Source organism: Penicillium manginii (assembly GCF_028828005.1).
Source record: "Penicillium manginii strain IBT 31320 chromosome Unknown utg000004l:1.0-7231830.0:1.0-7236170.0, whole genome shotgun sequence".
Taxonomy (NCBI): domain Eukaryota; kingdom Fungi; phylum Ascomycota; class Eurotiomycetes; order Eurotiales; family Aspergillaceae; genus Penicillium; species Penicillium manginii.
In genome coordinates this window covers 1,912,890-1,926,551 of record NW_026643105.1, presented here as the reverse complement: position 1 = coordinate 1,926,551, position 13,662 = coordinate 1,912,890, and the positions used below count along the sequence as shown (strand labels likewise).

At 48.7% G+C, this 13,662-nt stretch overlaps 6 protein-coding genes across 6 annotated transcripts; 1 reads left to right on the top strand and 5 right to left on the bottom strand.

The window, feature by feature from the left end:
• Positions 1-1,170: 1,170 nt before the first annotated feature.
• N7533_004429 (uncharacterized protein) lies at positions 1,171-2,539 on the top strand (the record flags this gene model as incomplete). Its single annotated transcript, XM_057101079.1, has 6 exons — positions 1,171-1,352; positions 1,416-1,459; positions 1,509-1,700; positions 1,766-1,907; positions 1,979-2,103; positions 2,175-2,539. 6 exons carry the CDS (start codon positions 1,171-1,173, stop codon positions 2,537-2,539), a joined length of 1,050 nt encoding a protein of 349 aa, XP_056960709.1.
• A 1,446-nt stretch (positions 2,540-3,985) lies between these two features.
• On the bottom strand, positions 3,986-5,023 carry N7533_004428 (alpha/beta hydrolase; the record flags this gene model as incomplete). The annotated part of the gene is made up of 2 exons (XM_057101078.1): positions 3,986-4,795; positions 4,865-5,023. 2 exons carry the CDS (start codon positions 5,021-5,023, stop codon positions 3,986-3,988), a joined length of 969 nt encoding a protein of 322 aa, XP_056960708.1.
• Positions 5,024-5,574: 551 nt separating this feature from the next.
• Positions 5,575-7,410, bottom strand: N7533_004427 (MFS transporter; the record flags this gene model as incomplete). The annotated part of the gene is made up of 1 exon (XM_057101077.1): positions 5,575-7,410. One exon carries the CDS (start codon positions 7,408-7,410, stop codon positions 5,575-5,577), a length of 1,836 nt encoding a protein of 611 aa, XP_056960707.1.
• Positions 7,411-8,646: 1,236 nt separating this feature from the next.
• On the bottom strand, positions 8,647-10,236 carry N7533_004426 (uncharacterized protein; the record flags this gene model as incomplete). Its single annotated transcript, XM_057101076.1, has 1 exon — positions 8,647-10,236. The coding sequence occupies one exon, from the start codon at positions 10,234-10,236 to the stop codon at positions 8,647-8,649; it is 1,590 nt and encodes a 529-aa protein (XP_056960706.1).
• Positions 10,237-10,756: 520 nt separating this feature from the next.
• Positions 10,757-11,584, bottom strand: N7533_004425 (RibD family protein; the record flags this gene model as incomplete). The annotated part of the gene is made up of 1 exon (XM_057101075.1): positions 10,757-11,584. The coding sequence occupies one exon, from the start codon at positions 11,582-11,584 to the stop codon at positions 10,757-10,759; it is 828 nt and encodes a 275-aa protein (XP_056960705.1).
• A 422-nt stretch (positions 11,585-12,006) lies between these two features.
• On the bottom strand, positions 12,007-13,013 carry N7533_004424 (glycoside hydrolase family 43 protein; the record flags this gene model as incomplete). The annotated part of the gene is made up of 2 exons (XM_057101074.1): positions 12,007-12,666; positions 12,723-13,013. The coding sequence occupies 2 exons, from the start codon at positions 13,011-13,013 to the stop codon at positions 12,007-12,009; spliced, it is 951 nt and encodes a 316-aa protein (XP_056960704.1).
• Positions 13,014-13,662: the final 649 nt, after the last annotated feature.

Genomic DNA, 13,662 nt, shown 5'->3' with positions numbered 1-13,662 from the left:
GTCAGCGTGTTCATGGCTATACTTTTCGTTTCTGTGGGCCCTACTGGTGCCATTCCAAGATCCCATATCGCATTTTTCCTCTCACTAGGGTTATGAATGTGAAATGCCCAGTCATAAAGACGAAATTTCTCATGCGGAGATCCAGCGTGCATTAAAGCTAAATCAGCTGCGAGACTTCCTCCATCGAGCAATGATAGATTGACATATTTGTCGGTCTTGGGAGAGATATGATTTCATCTTAACCTACAACAAGCGTAGTAAAGTAGTAATCGAGGTCACTAACTTTAAAGGCCTGCTTGGAGTTAAGATAGGTGGTGAACTGGTTGCTTAATAATAGAGCTCCATTACCCCGCCAGATAAAAAGCAAGTCGATGCGGAGACTAAATAGTTTATGCTACGTTATGCAGCTATGCACTTTTTGCTTGATCTTCCCTTCTGTGACTCGCATATAGTTCTATGTATGTCATAATGATAGATCTAGTACGGCTGATTTGAACAGCCATGAACGGTTGTCAACTGTAATTTTTGGCCCCCATGTGTCTAGGTGAGTAACTTAGTTGCCAAGAAAGAGGGGTTTCACGCCCTGTTTGTTTAATTTCCGCCAGGTTAAACTGATTAAAATGTGTTTTGTTTTCGCAAAGTAGTCTAATCAATATCGGAGTGATATCGGCGCAGTGACTATCTTCAGAACCTCGCCTTGATCTAGCAAAATTCCGTCCTAAATACATAAAGTATATAAATGCTGACCCCTTAACAAGGATATTGGGCGAGATCATGTTGGTCTCCCCACTCGACACAGATTACCTGCAGTGTGCAGATTGGCAGATTTCTGTCTTCTACCAAAGACCCCTTTCTTTCCTAATTACATGTGTAGATACGGACGAGCAGAACAATCGACACTGTTTGGGAAAAATCATTTACCCGAATTCAATATCTTTGAGACTTCATCGACGGCCACTGAGTCTAGCTTTTCTGACCAACATGGCAACCAGGCTAATTATTAGTGCACGCACTAATATGATGCCGAGACAAACTAGCCCTCATCTCGAACAACGAATGCCTTCCATTGGATATGGAAGCTAGCAATCCCTTTTTCGTGCAGCGTTAGCCTGAGAACAACACCCGATATCTTAAGCCCAGCCTTGGTCCCCGCTAAAATACACGATGTGAATGTTCTCTGCGTCGCTCACTCACTTGCTCTCAAACAAACATTCACGAAAGAGCCCGAAGGCTCAGCTTCTGGAAAGGGAGTTTGACGGGTTTCGTTCTACGCTTATTATGATGCTTCACGTCGGATTGAACCCCCAACCAAATTCATCTCTGCACCCCATCAGCCCTGTCACCCCGAGAAGGTCTGTTAGATTCCCGCTTTGAATTTATCCGTGAAGAGTTCTAACTTGTTTGAATTTGTATAGCGTCGCAAAACTCACACCACACTATTGCAACTATACTAGTGACAGTATATACCAGGACGGCTGCAGATCAAATGACGATAATCGGTTCTACAGTCACAGTGGGGACAGATGGGTATATGATAGTAGAAGAGACTCGGACGACGGACCGCAGCTACGAGAGGTTGCCGTCAGAGACAGAATCCCAGCAAGCTCCGGATTTCACGATTACAGCGGAGTCACCGAGGATCTCGACAGATGCCACACCAACTAATTTCCAAGGGTGGTACTATGGAGGAAGAACAACAGGTTCGCGAACTTGAGCCATACAAGACATTCCAGTGACATTTTGCTGAAATACTGACTCCGCGCAGCGCAGTCTATCGCCTGTCCTACAACGCAAACCTTTTCGATTACCAGTCCATATGCCGACTGCTTAGACCCTGGAGCGACAGCGGTCGCCACAGACTGTGTGTCAAATGTGCTCACGTATGATGGCGGTCCCACATTTGCATGGTACGCTACCACTTGATATTTAACTTCGCATAACTCGTCCCATTGAGAACTTTGTCGCCAACAATTTCTAGCCCCGAAGATGCCAGTTGCTACGTTATGACTGTCTCATTCACCTCATCCATGGTCGAACGATACATGTGCGCCAAGGACTGGTATGCGGATATTATTTATCGCGATCAGACAGAGTCTCCCAACAGTGAGTTCCGATTTCTATCAATACCCATGGACCCCATGGCCGTCGTACTGATTCTTTGCCTTGCTACATAGGCACCACAATAGATACAACCATACCAACTTCCACCACATCTCAGTTTGCGAGTCCGACTAGTACAGAATTGGCCGATACAACTAGTTCCAGCACGGGGAGCACTTCACTTTCCGGTGGTGCGATTGCGGGAATTGTTATAGGATGTGTCATTGCTATCCTGGTCATCGCAATTGTTTTCTTCCGAAAACAAATTTCTCGCCGCTTCAAAAGGCCAGCGTCCGAGGGTTCAACAGAAATGTTGGACTCCAACGAGATATTTGAGATCGGTCATTCAAATAATGCTTCCGCTGTCACGGGCTCAGTTTTCAATACCCCGGCGGTCAAGAAGAATGACGAGGTACAAGAAATTGGGATAGGAAAATAACAATATCATAATCGGGGATGCATGTACGTGGTTTAATTCAAGCTGATCACAGTTTGCGAGCCAGCGTACTATGTACTTATGTAATAGCAGGGTCGGGGTCACAATATGCTAGTACTTCTCACCATCAGGGGAGCGAGGCGAAACACGAGACAACAAAGAACGAATTTGTAGCGTGAGGATTGTTTGAGATTGCAACTATCGTATCTAAGGCCGTACATGAAGTTCCCTTTGGCGACCTGAGGTCGACATCACCTGATATCGAGACGAAATCCCCATTACATGAGAGGAGGGTCTCACAACCGATAGCTTCAACTTTCAGTTACCTCATGGAGTCAAAAATCTTTAGCAGACCTCTTTGAGAGATACCAGGGGGTGACTATCGTATTCGCCGCCAAGGTGAATGATATGCTTGCCATGATTGGGTGACACGATAGCAGGCGCCTGCTTCTCAACCCAGTCGGGCAAAAAAGACTTGGATCGCCAAACTACTCAATCACAACACTAGTGTCGCTTGGCATATAAGTGAATGAATCTCTCGCGACGGGAATTTCAGCAATACCAAAGGTTTGGATTGAGGAAGTGGAGACGAACGGCTGTACAGTAACCTGTAAAACCTCGCCAGCATGGATACGCAGGCCGATTGGCCAGACCCCTATGTCGATGGGCACAATCTCACCTTTTCTGAGCAACTCCTCGCTTTGTAGCAGAAGAAATGGCTCGGCATCAGTGGAGCGTTTGGATCATTTTTGCGGCGTGGTACGCGCTGATAATTGGTCGCGGTTATGGTGCTGTTGCCGCCTTATGGCAGCTCGCGATAAAGAACATTTCCGTCTTTATCAACCTTTTGAACGATGGCCTGAATGTCCATGGGATTTCCCGAATCTCCTGCTCAACAACGGCATAATTTGGGCGGCTATTTGCATGGTATGTTGTCAAGATCGTGCGGGCACGACTTTCCTGTCCTTTGGCGATGAGCAGACGGGGTGCATCAGGACAGAATGATACTAGGATCAGTTGCATGGCGGCCCAAAAATTCCGGAGGAGGACCGGGATGCTCTAGCTGAATGAAATCTGGATCGAGTCATTAGCTAGTTAACTATCATGCATCCTCTGTCAAGGTATCACCAAAATGGTTTAGCGCGACGGAAATGGTTACGACTGGTCTGTAGATTTCTAAGGAGTTTGCGTGGGTCAGCCAGGGTCACGCAGCTCATGCCTGACATAAACATAGAGAAGCCCCAGAGGTCCTGGATGGTAGGCATTGAAAAAGAATCTGGTATGTGAGCTAGAAGGACTAGTTACTGGTAGGACATAGAAAGAAATGGAGAAGACAAGAACCCAAAAATAGGCGAAAGCAATTTCACCCTCCACATGGGAACAGTAAATACGAGTGTTAATTAGTAGGAATACTACTGTGCAAAAGTCTAGGAGTGTTTAAAATTATTTTCACTTTAACCAAGCTTCAATCGCCTTCCACAACGCATCTTGCAGCCACTGATCGTCCAATCGCGAATCTAGAGCACAGCCATGCTCCCCTTCCAGCGTGACATAAACAATATCGTCAGGAGACGTCAACTCGCGCGCACGCTTAACAAAATTCTCCGTCTCGGCCATCGGAATCACACTATCTTGCCGGCCCTGTATAATCACAACTCCACCACAAGGGATCGCGCCCCCTGACTGCTCGAGTCGTGCGATGAGAGAGAGTTTCTCACGCGGCGTATTCTCCGCGCCACGTGCATAAAGCGCCCCAAGATGTCCGTGCTGAAAACAAGCAAGCATGAAAGCTGACCGTTCCGGCGAATGGACCGATGAGACAGGGGCGCCAATCTTACTGCTATCCATAGTATCGTGGTAAACCGACTCGGGAACATTCTGGCCCCAGACAGGTTCACCACGGGGCTCTGTATAAGCTGGAGTCATAAAATCAGCAACTGGGTACGCGGCAGTGACGCTGCGTATCTCTGTTGGATGCGCGAAGGCTAGGTAAAGACTAAGTGTGCCACCAGCCGATCCACCAATGGCCATGATACGACCTAGGTCTAGCTCTGTGGGAGTGGAGTGTTTTTTCAAAAGGTCTGCTAGCTCGGGTGTATGGATCCAGGCCCAGAAGTCGTCGACATCTTCGTAGATTTCTGTGCTTGTCGCCTCGGGCATAAGCCGATAGTTTGCGCTTAGGATTATCGCTCCGTGTTTCAGGGCTATATCGGATAACCAGGCGGGCCAAATGAACATGAGAAGTGAGTCTCCGGTTACCTAAAGAATTGTGAGATTTGTTATCTACAATCGGCATGTCTTTCATTGGACTTGAAGAGGATTTCATACCAGACCACCGCCATGGAAGTTGAGTATGACGGGTCTCTTCCCTTGGGGTCGCGCTTTTGGTACAAGAATATCACAACGAATTCCATGGTCTTTGACCGTTTTATAGGAGGTTTGGAGAATGTCGAAGTTGTCGATCTTCGGATCAGATGGGATTTCCATTTCAATAAAGGTGATTGACAACAATGAAGTTTGGAATGACGTTCGTGAAAGGTGAAAATTGTTGAGGATCACCTTATATGCAAGGCAATCGAGGACAATTTAGCCAAGAGGCCACTCAAGTTATGCCGCATATTACAAGTGCATGCAAGGCACCTGTATGCGCGTGAGGCTTCTGCCTAGAGGCTTATTCCAGGGTTAGTAATGTGATTGGTTGGCTACTACGTGCTATCTTAAAAGCCTCCGGGTCCCAAATCCTTCGCCCCCAAACTCGAGGAAAAGCTACGAAATCTGGGCCAAGATGAGTTGTCATATCCAATCCTGTTGTTTCTAATCCAGTACCTTTTCCGGATTAGGATGAGCAAGGGGTTCGTATATGCAAGGCTATCGAACAATTTAAAAGACTCGTGGATATGTACTACTACATAGTAGTACGGAGATGACTCATAGCCCTGAGAACAGACACAGGCAAACTGAGATTCCATAGCTTCAAGAAGATATTGAATCGCTCCAGAGGTCTCTTTCGGGAGATTTTATATACAACTCAGCGCGTTTCAAGTGACATGCTCCTTCTCTTCCTCCTTTGGTATTCTAACCCAGATAACAGTCACCAAGGCCGCTGTGAGCTGAGCTCCTAGCGCAAACCACCAAATAGCCCGAAGGCCCTCGAGTCCAATTTCTCCATCAGCGCCCGTATCAACACGTGTACCAATCGCATCAGCGATACTAGTCATGATCGCCGATGACAAGTTTTGATTGGTAACAAGAAGACTTCCTGCACTTCCTTGGTAGGAGCGAGCGACATTGCTAGTAATGAAAATAGAAGCCGCGGCAAACGCCAAATCAGGGCCGAAGGTCACTAAAGCCACACCAGGGAGAGAGAGTGCCCAGTAAGTCGTGGTTGCTGTTTGTGGGAGGAAGAATGCCGGTCCAAGGGTGAATGCGAACATAGAGCAGGCGTAGATATAATGGCCAGGCACGAGGTGGAGTGTACGGCTGACGACCCAGGTTGCGAGCACGCCGACTAAAGCATTGGGGATATGATAGAGTGCCACGGCGATGGGAGTAGCATGTTGAATCCGTAGCCAGAATTGGATGGCGTAAAACTGCCAGGCTCCAAAAAAGGACCCGAAACCCAGGAAGTAAGCGATCATCAACGGGGTAAAACCTGGAGTGCTCCAAAGACGGTTCGGAATAAGCGGCCGAACGGCGGCACGCTCGGCGAAAAACAGACCTACTAGAAGAAGCAGGCCAATTATAATCAGAATATAGGTGTAAGGTGACCAAGATGCTACAGGCCCTTGTGTAAGGCCGAAAAGCAAGCAGACACATCCTCCGGCAGCACAGGCGCCGCCTATATAGTCGAACTGGCGTAGCGATGGAGCCTCAGTGCCCGCGACGTCAGCCTGGGGCCGTAATGGTGGAATAGAAAAATATGCCGCAACAGCGCAAATCGCGCAGATCATAGCATTGGTCCCGAAGATCCAAGGAAGATGTTGATACAGTCCACCACCTTGCAATGCTCCGAGCGAGAAGCCGAATGGGGCCGTCGCAGCCATAGCCGAGAAAACACGATTCTTGCGAATTCCAGGCTTATAAACGCGACCAAGTATACTCATGCTTCCTGAGACGAGAACACCGATCGCGAGACCCTGCATAGCTCTCATCACAAAGAACAGGATATAACGAGACGGTTGCAGAGAGAAGGCCCCTACAATGTTCCAGACGCCTAGCCACACGAAAGCACCAACCATGAGAAGTTTCGGCGGGGCAAGGTCTGAAAGAGAGCCAGAGATAACGACGGACAGACCGTTGGCACAATTAAATGCACCCACAACCCATGGCAACTGGGTGTTTGAAATGCCGAGTGCCTTTTTCAACTGCTGCTGCGGAGCAAGCATATCACCCAGAAGGAACGAAAAAAGCATCAATCCCGCGGAGCAAACCATAATCAAAACAATCTCCGCCGAGAAGCTCGATAGCTCTGGCGGGATTCCCTGCTTTTTCTGGATTGGCGATGCCGATTCGTCGGCTTCCCGAGCTCGGGATACCGAGGGCTTTCGGTTGGTGAGGCGATGGCCAAGATTTTGGAGTTCATAGTCATCTTCAGTGGGTTGACTGATATTGGTGATAGTATGTGTCACTTTGTGGAGTGCCTGCTTGTCGAATTGTTTCTTGTTCCCCAGCAAAGGGTCTGGCGTGTTTGCACCGGTCGCCGGCGTAGAACATGTTTTGCCATAAGAAAATGACGACCGACCTGAGGCTGGAACAGATTCTCCTAGATCTTGATTGTTTGTCCCGGCTGCTTGACTAGGGTTCCATTCTGTTTGAATGTGTGGCGGGGTCTGTGGAGGACCGTCCCAGTTGGAATGCGGTTGCTCCTCTGGCATTTTGGAGGAGCCGTGGAAGACACAGCACTGTGGTAACGGAGTCTGAAGGAAGAGGAGAATTGAATCAACAGAGCTCCGTTTGGAAACTGATTTATTGGAGAAAAGGGCACATCATTGTGGCGAAAATGAACGAAATATTTTTGACGATGATCTAAGGTGGGTGGAGATGGTGGAGCATGCCCATTTGTCCAAAGAAAAAAGGCTAGGGCCGCGGAGAAGATAAGACGAGAGCACCGTAGATATTCATCCACTCGGAGTGCAAACACCTGCCACGATCACGATCAACACTGCATAGATGCTGATGGACCCCTTGCCGAGGCCTGCGTGTATCTTCCAGTCTGGGGGCACGTATGTCTTTTGTCTAGTTGACTAGTTTGAGGTATCATGCCAACGCACGATTCCTGCCACGCAGAGTGGAGCCAGGGATGCATTGCCCCTGGGAGCAACTATATGGCTCGAGCTTCCAGCATCGGACTAACTAACTTCCCTTCCCTGGTGACAATCATGAACAATATCCATGGATGGAGCTGGCGAACCTACCTTGGTGGTGGGTTCGGGAATCGGTCTCCGAAGGTACGGAGTACAGATCACTCAATAGCTAACCACCGTGGGCCCGGTAGTTCTGGAACCAACGTGACGATCATGCTGAAAGTCATTACGCATCCTTTAATCAAAGCTTGCCGTCCCTGATCGACACGGCCCGACCGAATAGTCAGAAAATATACACTCAGCCTCTCCCTACTAATGCAGGACCGTACTAGCCAATGGGAGGCTCGGCATCTCCGACCTCATGGCAAATAGACCCCTAAGATTGGAATAAAACACACATATTTTGCGTCACTCACACGATGTATGTATCTAAAAATATCCAGGGATAAAATATTTACGCGTCACCCCAAATGTCTTGAATACCTAGGCACTTACATTGCTGCATGCCTGCTCAATGCTCAATTCCCACGTCGATCCTCCAGGGCTGAAAACAGTGTGATTATTTTTCCAATGCCCGAGCGAAGTAGTACAGAACCAAGGCTGGCCATTTCCCGAGACCACTCTACTACTATTGGCATATGGAATGACCAAACATTGATCCATGACACGATCTGATATCTCAAGTTGTACCGGGTATGGAATGAATCCAGCTGAATTGAACCCAAACTTTCACAAAGCTTACCTCAAATGCGTCATCGGTTATTCCAGGCACCTCTGATATGTAATGAGGGGATTCTAACGCGTTTATTATACATGCATATTAGCCAATTCTTCCGTGATTGAATCCTGATCAAGAGAATCGGAAATCTCTTTCCAGCTGCCATTCACTATCATGGTTTTCTGCCATGTGTGGGTTCGATCGTAACAGGTCCCACCACTGGCAACACATTCTTGACAGATATCGAAGTTATTTCCGTCGCAGATATTGCAATGGTAGTGCATATCATAAGGTGAAATAGGCTCATCGCACGCATCGCATGCTGCCTCAAAATCTTCCCATTCCGCCGCTCTTGACGTGATTTTTTCCCGATCAACTGGTCCAACAGATTCCTGCTGCAGTAGATTCCATATACGTTGTAGACTCTCGCATTTTGCGCCGTGTTCGGATTTCATATTTGTTTCGGCAATTGATAATGGGGTGCGACCTGCACAGGTTGGGATTTCTTTCGCAGAGCTCCCGTGGTGTAGTATCAATCTCACAATCTCTTCCAGGCCGTAATTAGTTGCAATGAATAGGGAGGTTCGACCCTTTCTGTCGGGAACATCGACCAACTCGCAGCTCGGGCCGATTTTATCGTGTTTCTCATGCTCCAGTAACGCAAGAACAGTGTCCGCATATCCCTTTTTAACAGCACGATGAAGAGGCGTTTGACCCCACGCGTTCTGTGTACATGGGTCCGCCTTCCTTTCCAGCAGAAGGCGAACTGCCTCGGTAAAGCCAATGTGTGCAGCAAACGACAACGGCGTGTCGCCAAGTGCAATGCTTCTATTCTCTAGATTAACATTCTGCTGTAAAAGAAGTTTGACGACTTCTGGATTACGAGAAGATCTGCGGGTCCGGCATGCCCATGACAATGGCGAATGTCCCGCTCTATCCAATGCGTGAGGATCAGCGCCCTCGTCCAGTAAAGTCGACACGATGCCTTCATTTCCACCCTGGACCGCCCAATGCAGGAGGGTCTCATTAGCCCGAGTAGCAAAACTTCTTTTCGCCCCAGCTCGTAGGAGCCGGTGAAAGATCGCTTGTTCGGAAAGTTGTGCGGCCCATGCTAAGGGGGTTCCGTTCTCTGCATCCTCGGTCCCTGGCTCTTCGATATCGGCGTTGTTTGCCAGTAGAATCTCGACGATATTCTCATGTCGGTATTGAACGGCTGCTAAAAGCGGCGGTTCTTCGTAGACTCGAAAGTCTATCGATGCCCCCTTTTCAAATAGAAGACAGAGCGTCTCTGCATGTCCAGTGAAAACTGCCGAAGATGCAGCAGAGTTGCCGAACCGTTCTGTAGCGTTGACATTCGCCCCAGCATCGATAAGTACTCTCACATTTTCCGTGAGGCCCGCTTCAACTGCTCTTATTATTAGGGGCTCTTCGCCCCAGAACGGATCATTCGGGTCAAGGCCGGCATCCAGCATCTTCGTCAAGGTGGATCCTCCGCACAGGCGGACGGCCCGACTGACACCCTCCCGACGTCCTTGTGTCACGGCTTGGCGATAGAGGCGGTGGTTGAAGTTATCATAGAGATGTCGGCAAGTTCGAGTGAATACATCTTTGTCGGATAGACTCTCCAGAGAGTCCCAAACCTCCAGGATCAATTCGAAGGGTAATCCGAGGAGTTCCATGAGTGGGGTCGGGCTGCTCCAGGTAAAACGATCATGCCACTCGGCTTTTGCTCACGAGTACCTTTATAGTCGAGAGGAGAGAGGAGAGAAGAGAGAAGTCGAGAAGACAAGAGGACAAGACTTCGGGGTTCGGGTTGATCTCTTTCATCGGGGACTGAATGCGGGTTCCGACCGTGGGGGAGTCGAAGTTGACATTGCGGGATGGCTGTACGAAAGCGTGAGGCAACAGCCCTGGAGCGACAGCCCTGTGAGCCGCATTTAAATATGAGATCATGAGATCCGTACTAGTACTAGACATCCATGCTAGACTAAATTAGTTATTAGTTCACTCTGGAATCCACTCAGATCTCATTTAGATGTATCTGCTCGTGATGATTTTATTTTTATGAATAAATTGAAAACCTAACAATACGAGATGAGTCGAAACACTGGTATCAAAACCAACATTTGATATAGTAGAGTCGGCCATTTAATTTTAGACGAGAAGAGGCAATCCAGTCATCGAGTTCTGCATTCCAGCTCAGATTCGCACTTGTCCACAAAGGACAACGTCCTCCCCGAAGGGATACCACCGGACATTCTTCAAGCGTGCAGCGGAGATCGCGTTGCCTTCTCCATCAAAGCGCCGAGGGGGGGACACGACGACACCACCTTGTCCAAGCCACGTAGGCGCAATAGTGACGATGACTCGATCGATCAAGGACATCGATTGCGGTTCAAGTAACGAGTTGATCACTTGTGCGCCACCTTCAATCATAACACTTTTAAGGCCATTGATATGAAGCATTTTGAGAAGGTCGCACCAATCGATTCGGTGCTGGCCATCATCTAAGGTCACCATTTTTAATTGGAGAAATCTTCCCCCATATTGTTCCAGCTTTTCCTTCTTTTGGGCGGGCGGCTCTGGCAGCGAGGTCACGATCCAGGGTGCTAGACCGCGGCCCTGTCTGCAAAGCTGAAACAGCTTGCTGTCGTCGGAAAAATCCCACCGAGCACTTGGATCAATCACAATTGGTCGTGGTTGGCCTTCTAGACCCTCTTTTCCATAGCCTCCGACACCAGTGAGGCGACAATTGAGACCGGGGTCATCTGCCAGAGCAGTTCCGACACCGATGAGAATTCCATCGTGCCGAGACCGTAGATAGTGAGTCATGGCTTTTGACTGAGGGCCTGAAAGAACTGTCCGTGTTCCTGGAGATATAGCCAAGGAGGAATCCAGTGATGTTGCGAATGTAAGAGTTGTGAAAGGCATATCTGGACGCGGGGTTGAGCCATCTTGAGGTGGCAGTTGAGGCTCTAGAAAACCCCTGTCTGATTCCGGGAACTCCAGGGCATCTCGTGAAGCCATTTTTTGACTGTTGATTATATTGGAAAACAGCCAGGCGCTTGGATGTTATATGACCGAAAGAAGATTGGGGGTAGAAAGTTGAAAGACGCGTTGGCGGAGAGTTTCAATTCAGTGCCTGAAGGGATGAACGATGGAATTCAGGAAATGATGTATGCATGTAGATGTCTATCGAAGAGGGTGGTGTTTGTGAGTGAGTGAGAGTGAAGCCGGGAAGGCGAAGAGGTGAGTGCCTGATGTGATGCCTGAGGCCTACTGGTACACCCCAACAAAAATTCAGGCACCATCTCTACACTGGCTGATTTAGGATTGTAGACCATTGGTGAACATTCCAAGGTTCTGCTGGAAGCATAAAATTAATCTTAATCTGGGTATCTATGCTATATATGATAGCCTTGGACAAATTCGGTAGTAGAAAAGATGTCTTAAAGTATGCTGATCACACCGTCACCACACTTGATATCGGCAACCCACATCGCACGGCCCTTGTCCATGTTTTCCCCATTCTCAAAAGCATGGAACACAATCTTGGAGCCATCTGCATTAAAATCAGATCCACCAGGTCCTCCCAGCTCACCAACGTTACTCGCATCGCCCGAGACCAGCAGAGGAGCATCGGGGGCCTGCGCCTTCGTGTAAGGACCCGTGAGTGCAGGGGCTGTCGCGTAGCTCGTATCGTAATTCTTTGAGCTATACACATTGGAGGAGAAAGTGAGGTAGTATGTGCCATCCACATTTGCCAGACTGGGAGCCTCAATCAGCGGGCCATCGGCGTCATCACGGTCCAGAAGCTGGGTCGGGTTGCCATTTGGAGTGACAGCATCGGAATTCAGGCCTTGCAGCATCAGAGGAGTGGAGTCGGATTGAATGCTGTTACCATCCACCTTATAAACAACATAGTAGGTGTCGCCATCCTTGAAGCCGTCGGCATCAATCGCACCGCCTTGGTCAAGGGGGCAGGCCAGGGGACTGTCTTCGGGCGTGTACGGCCCAGTGATGCTGGAAGAAGTTGCTGCTCCAACGCAGTGCTTGGAGTTATCTTCGGCCGACGAGGCAGAGAAGTACATGACAAAGGTACCGTCATCCTGGATTCAATCAGCTTTGCTTCATTAAGTGAGATGCAAAATACCGTTTGACTTACTCTCTGGATGACATCTGGAGCCCAGATAGCAGGAGTAGAAGCGACCCAGCTTGGGAATGGGCCTGGCAGAGCATCGTTACCCGAAAGGAGCTGCCATGATGCAAAGTCAGAGGAAGAGGCAATCTGAACATTCACTCCGTTGCCACTCGTCGCGAACGCATAGTATCCATCGCCAGTCTGGATGACACATGGATCCGCGAAATCACTATCGATAACACGAGTAGGCTGTGCGACAGCAATTCCATTCATGAGAAGTGCCGAAACGACTGAAAGTAGCAGTGTCGCAGTCATCGTAGCGAGCGAGGGTGCTGATGGTCCTAAGGTATTGCAACAATTCAAGCAGGGGGTTTCCTGATACTTTATATTCATATAAGACCCTGCAGATACCACACTCGCATTCGACTCCCAGAATTAGGCATTGCCAGTCGTGTTTGCCGCCGCCAAGTTCCTGGCTGTGTTGTGGTGTGCAACACCTCCAGCCCCCATCTTTCTCCACCCCCTGAGAGATCGACAACAGCCGCTAAACCGAGGATAGAAAATGGGCTTTGGTTTCTACACAATTCACTCCGTACCTACGGGCGACTACATCAGATCTGAAAATTCGAAGAATTGAACACGATTTAGACAAAAAGTATATGCTGAGAATTTTCCAATCTCGACCGAATTGAATATCCCATGGCTTCTTTGGCCCCCAACAATGGACCAGTCTGAAGCTGCTCGAGCCCCTCAATTTCAGATTCATGATACTGCCTCGCGTTTCAGGGAAGGAATGACGTTGCACTTGCGTGCAAAATCCCAGTCGGGCTCTGCATAATGTGGCTTGACTGAGAGCTGCTCATCAGGCCTGCCCTGGTTAGGTCTCCATTTTCAATTGGTCGACAACAGTTCTTACCTTGACCTTATATTCTAACCCTGTTCACGATTACATTTCCTGATTGAA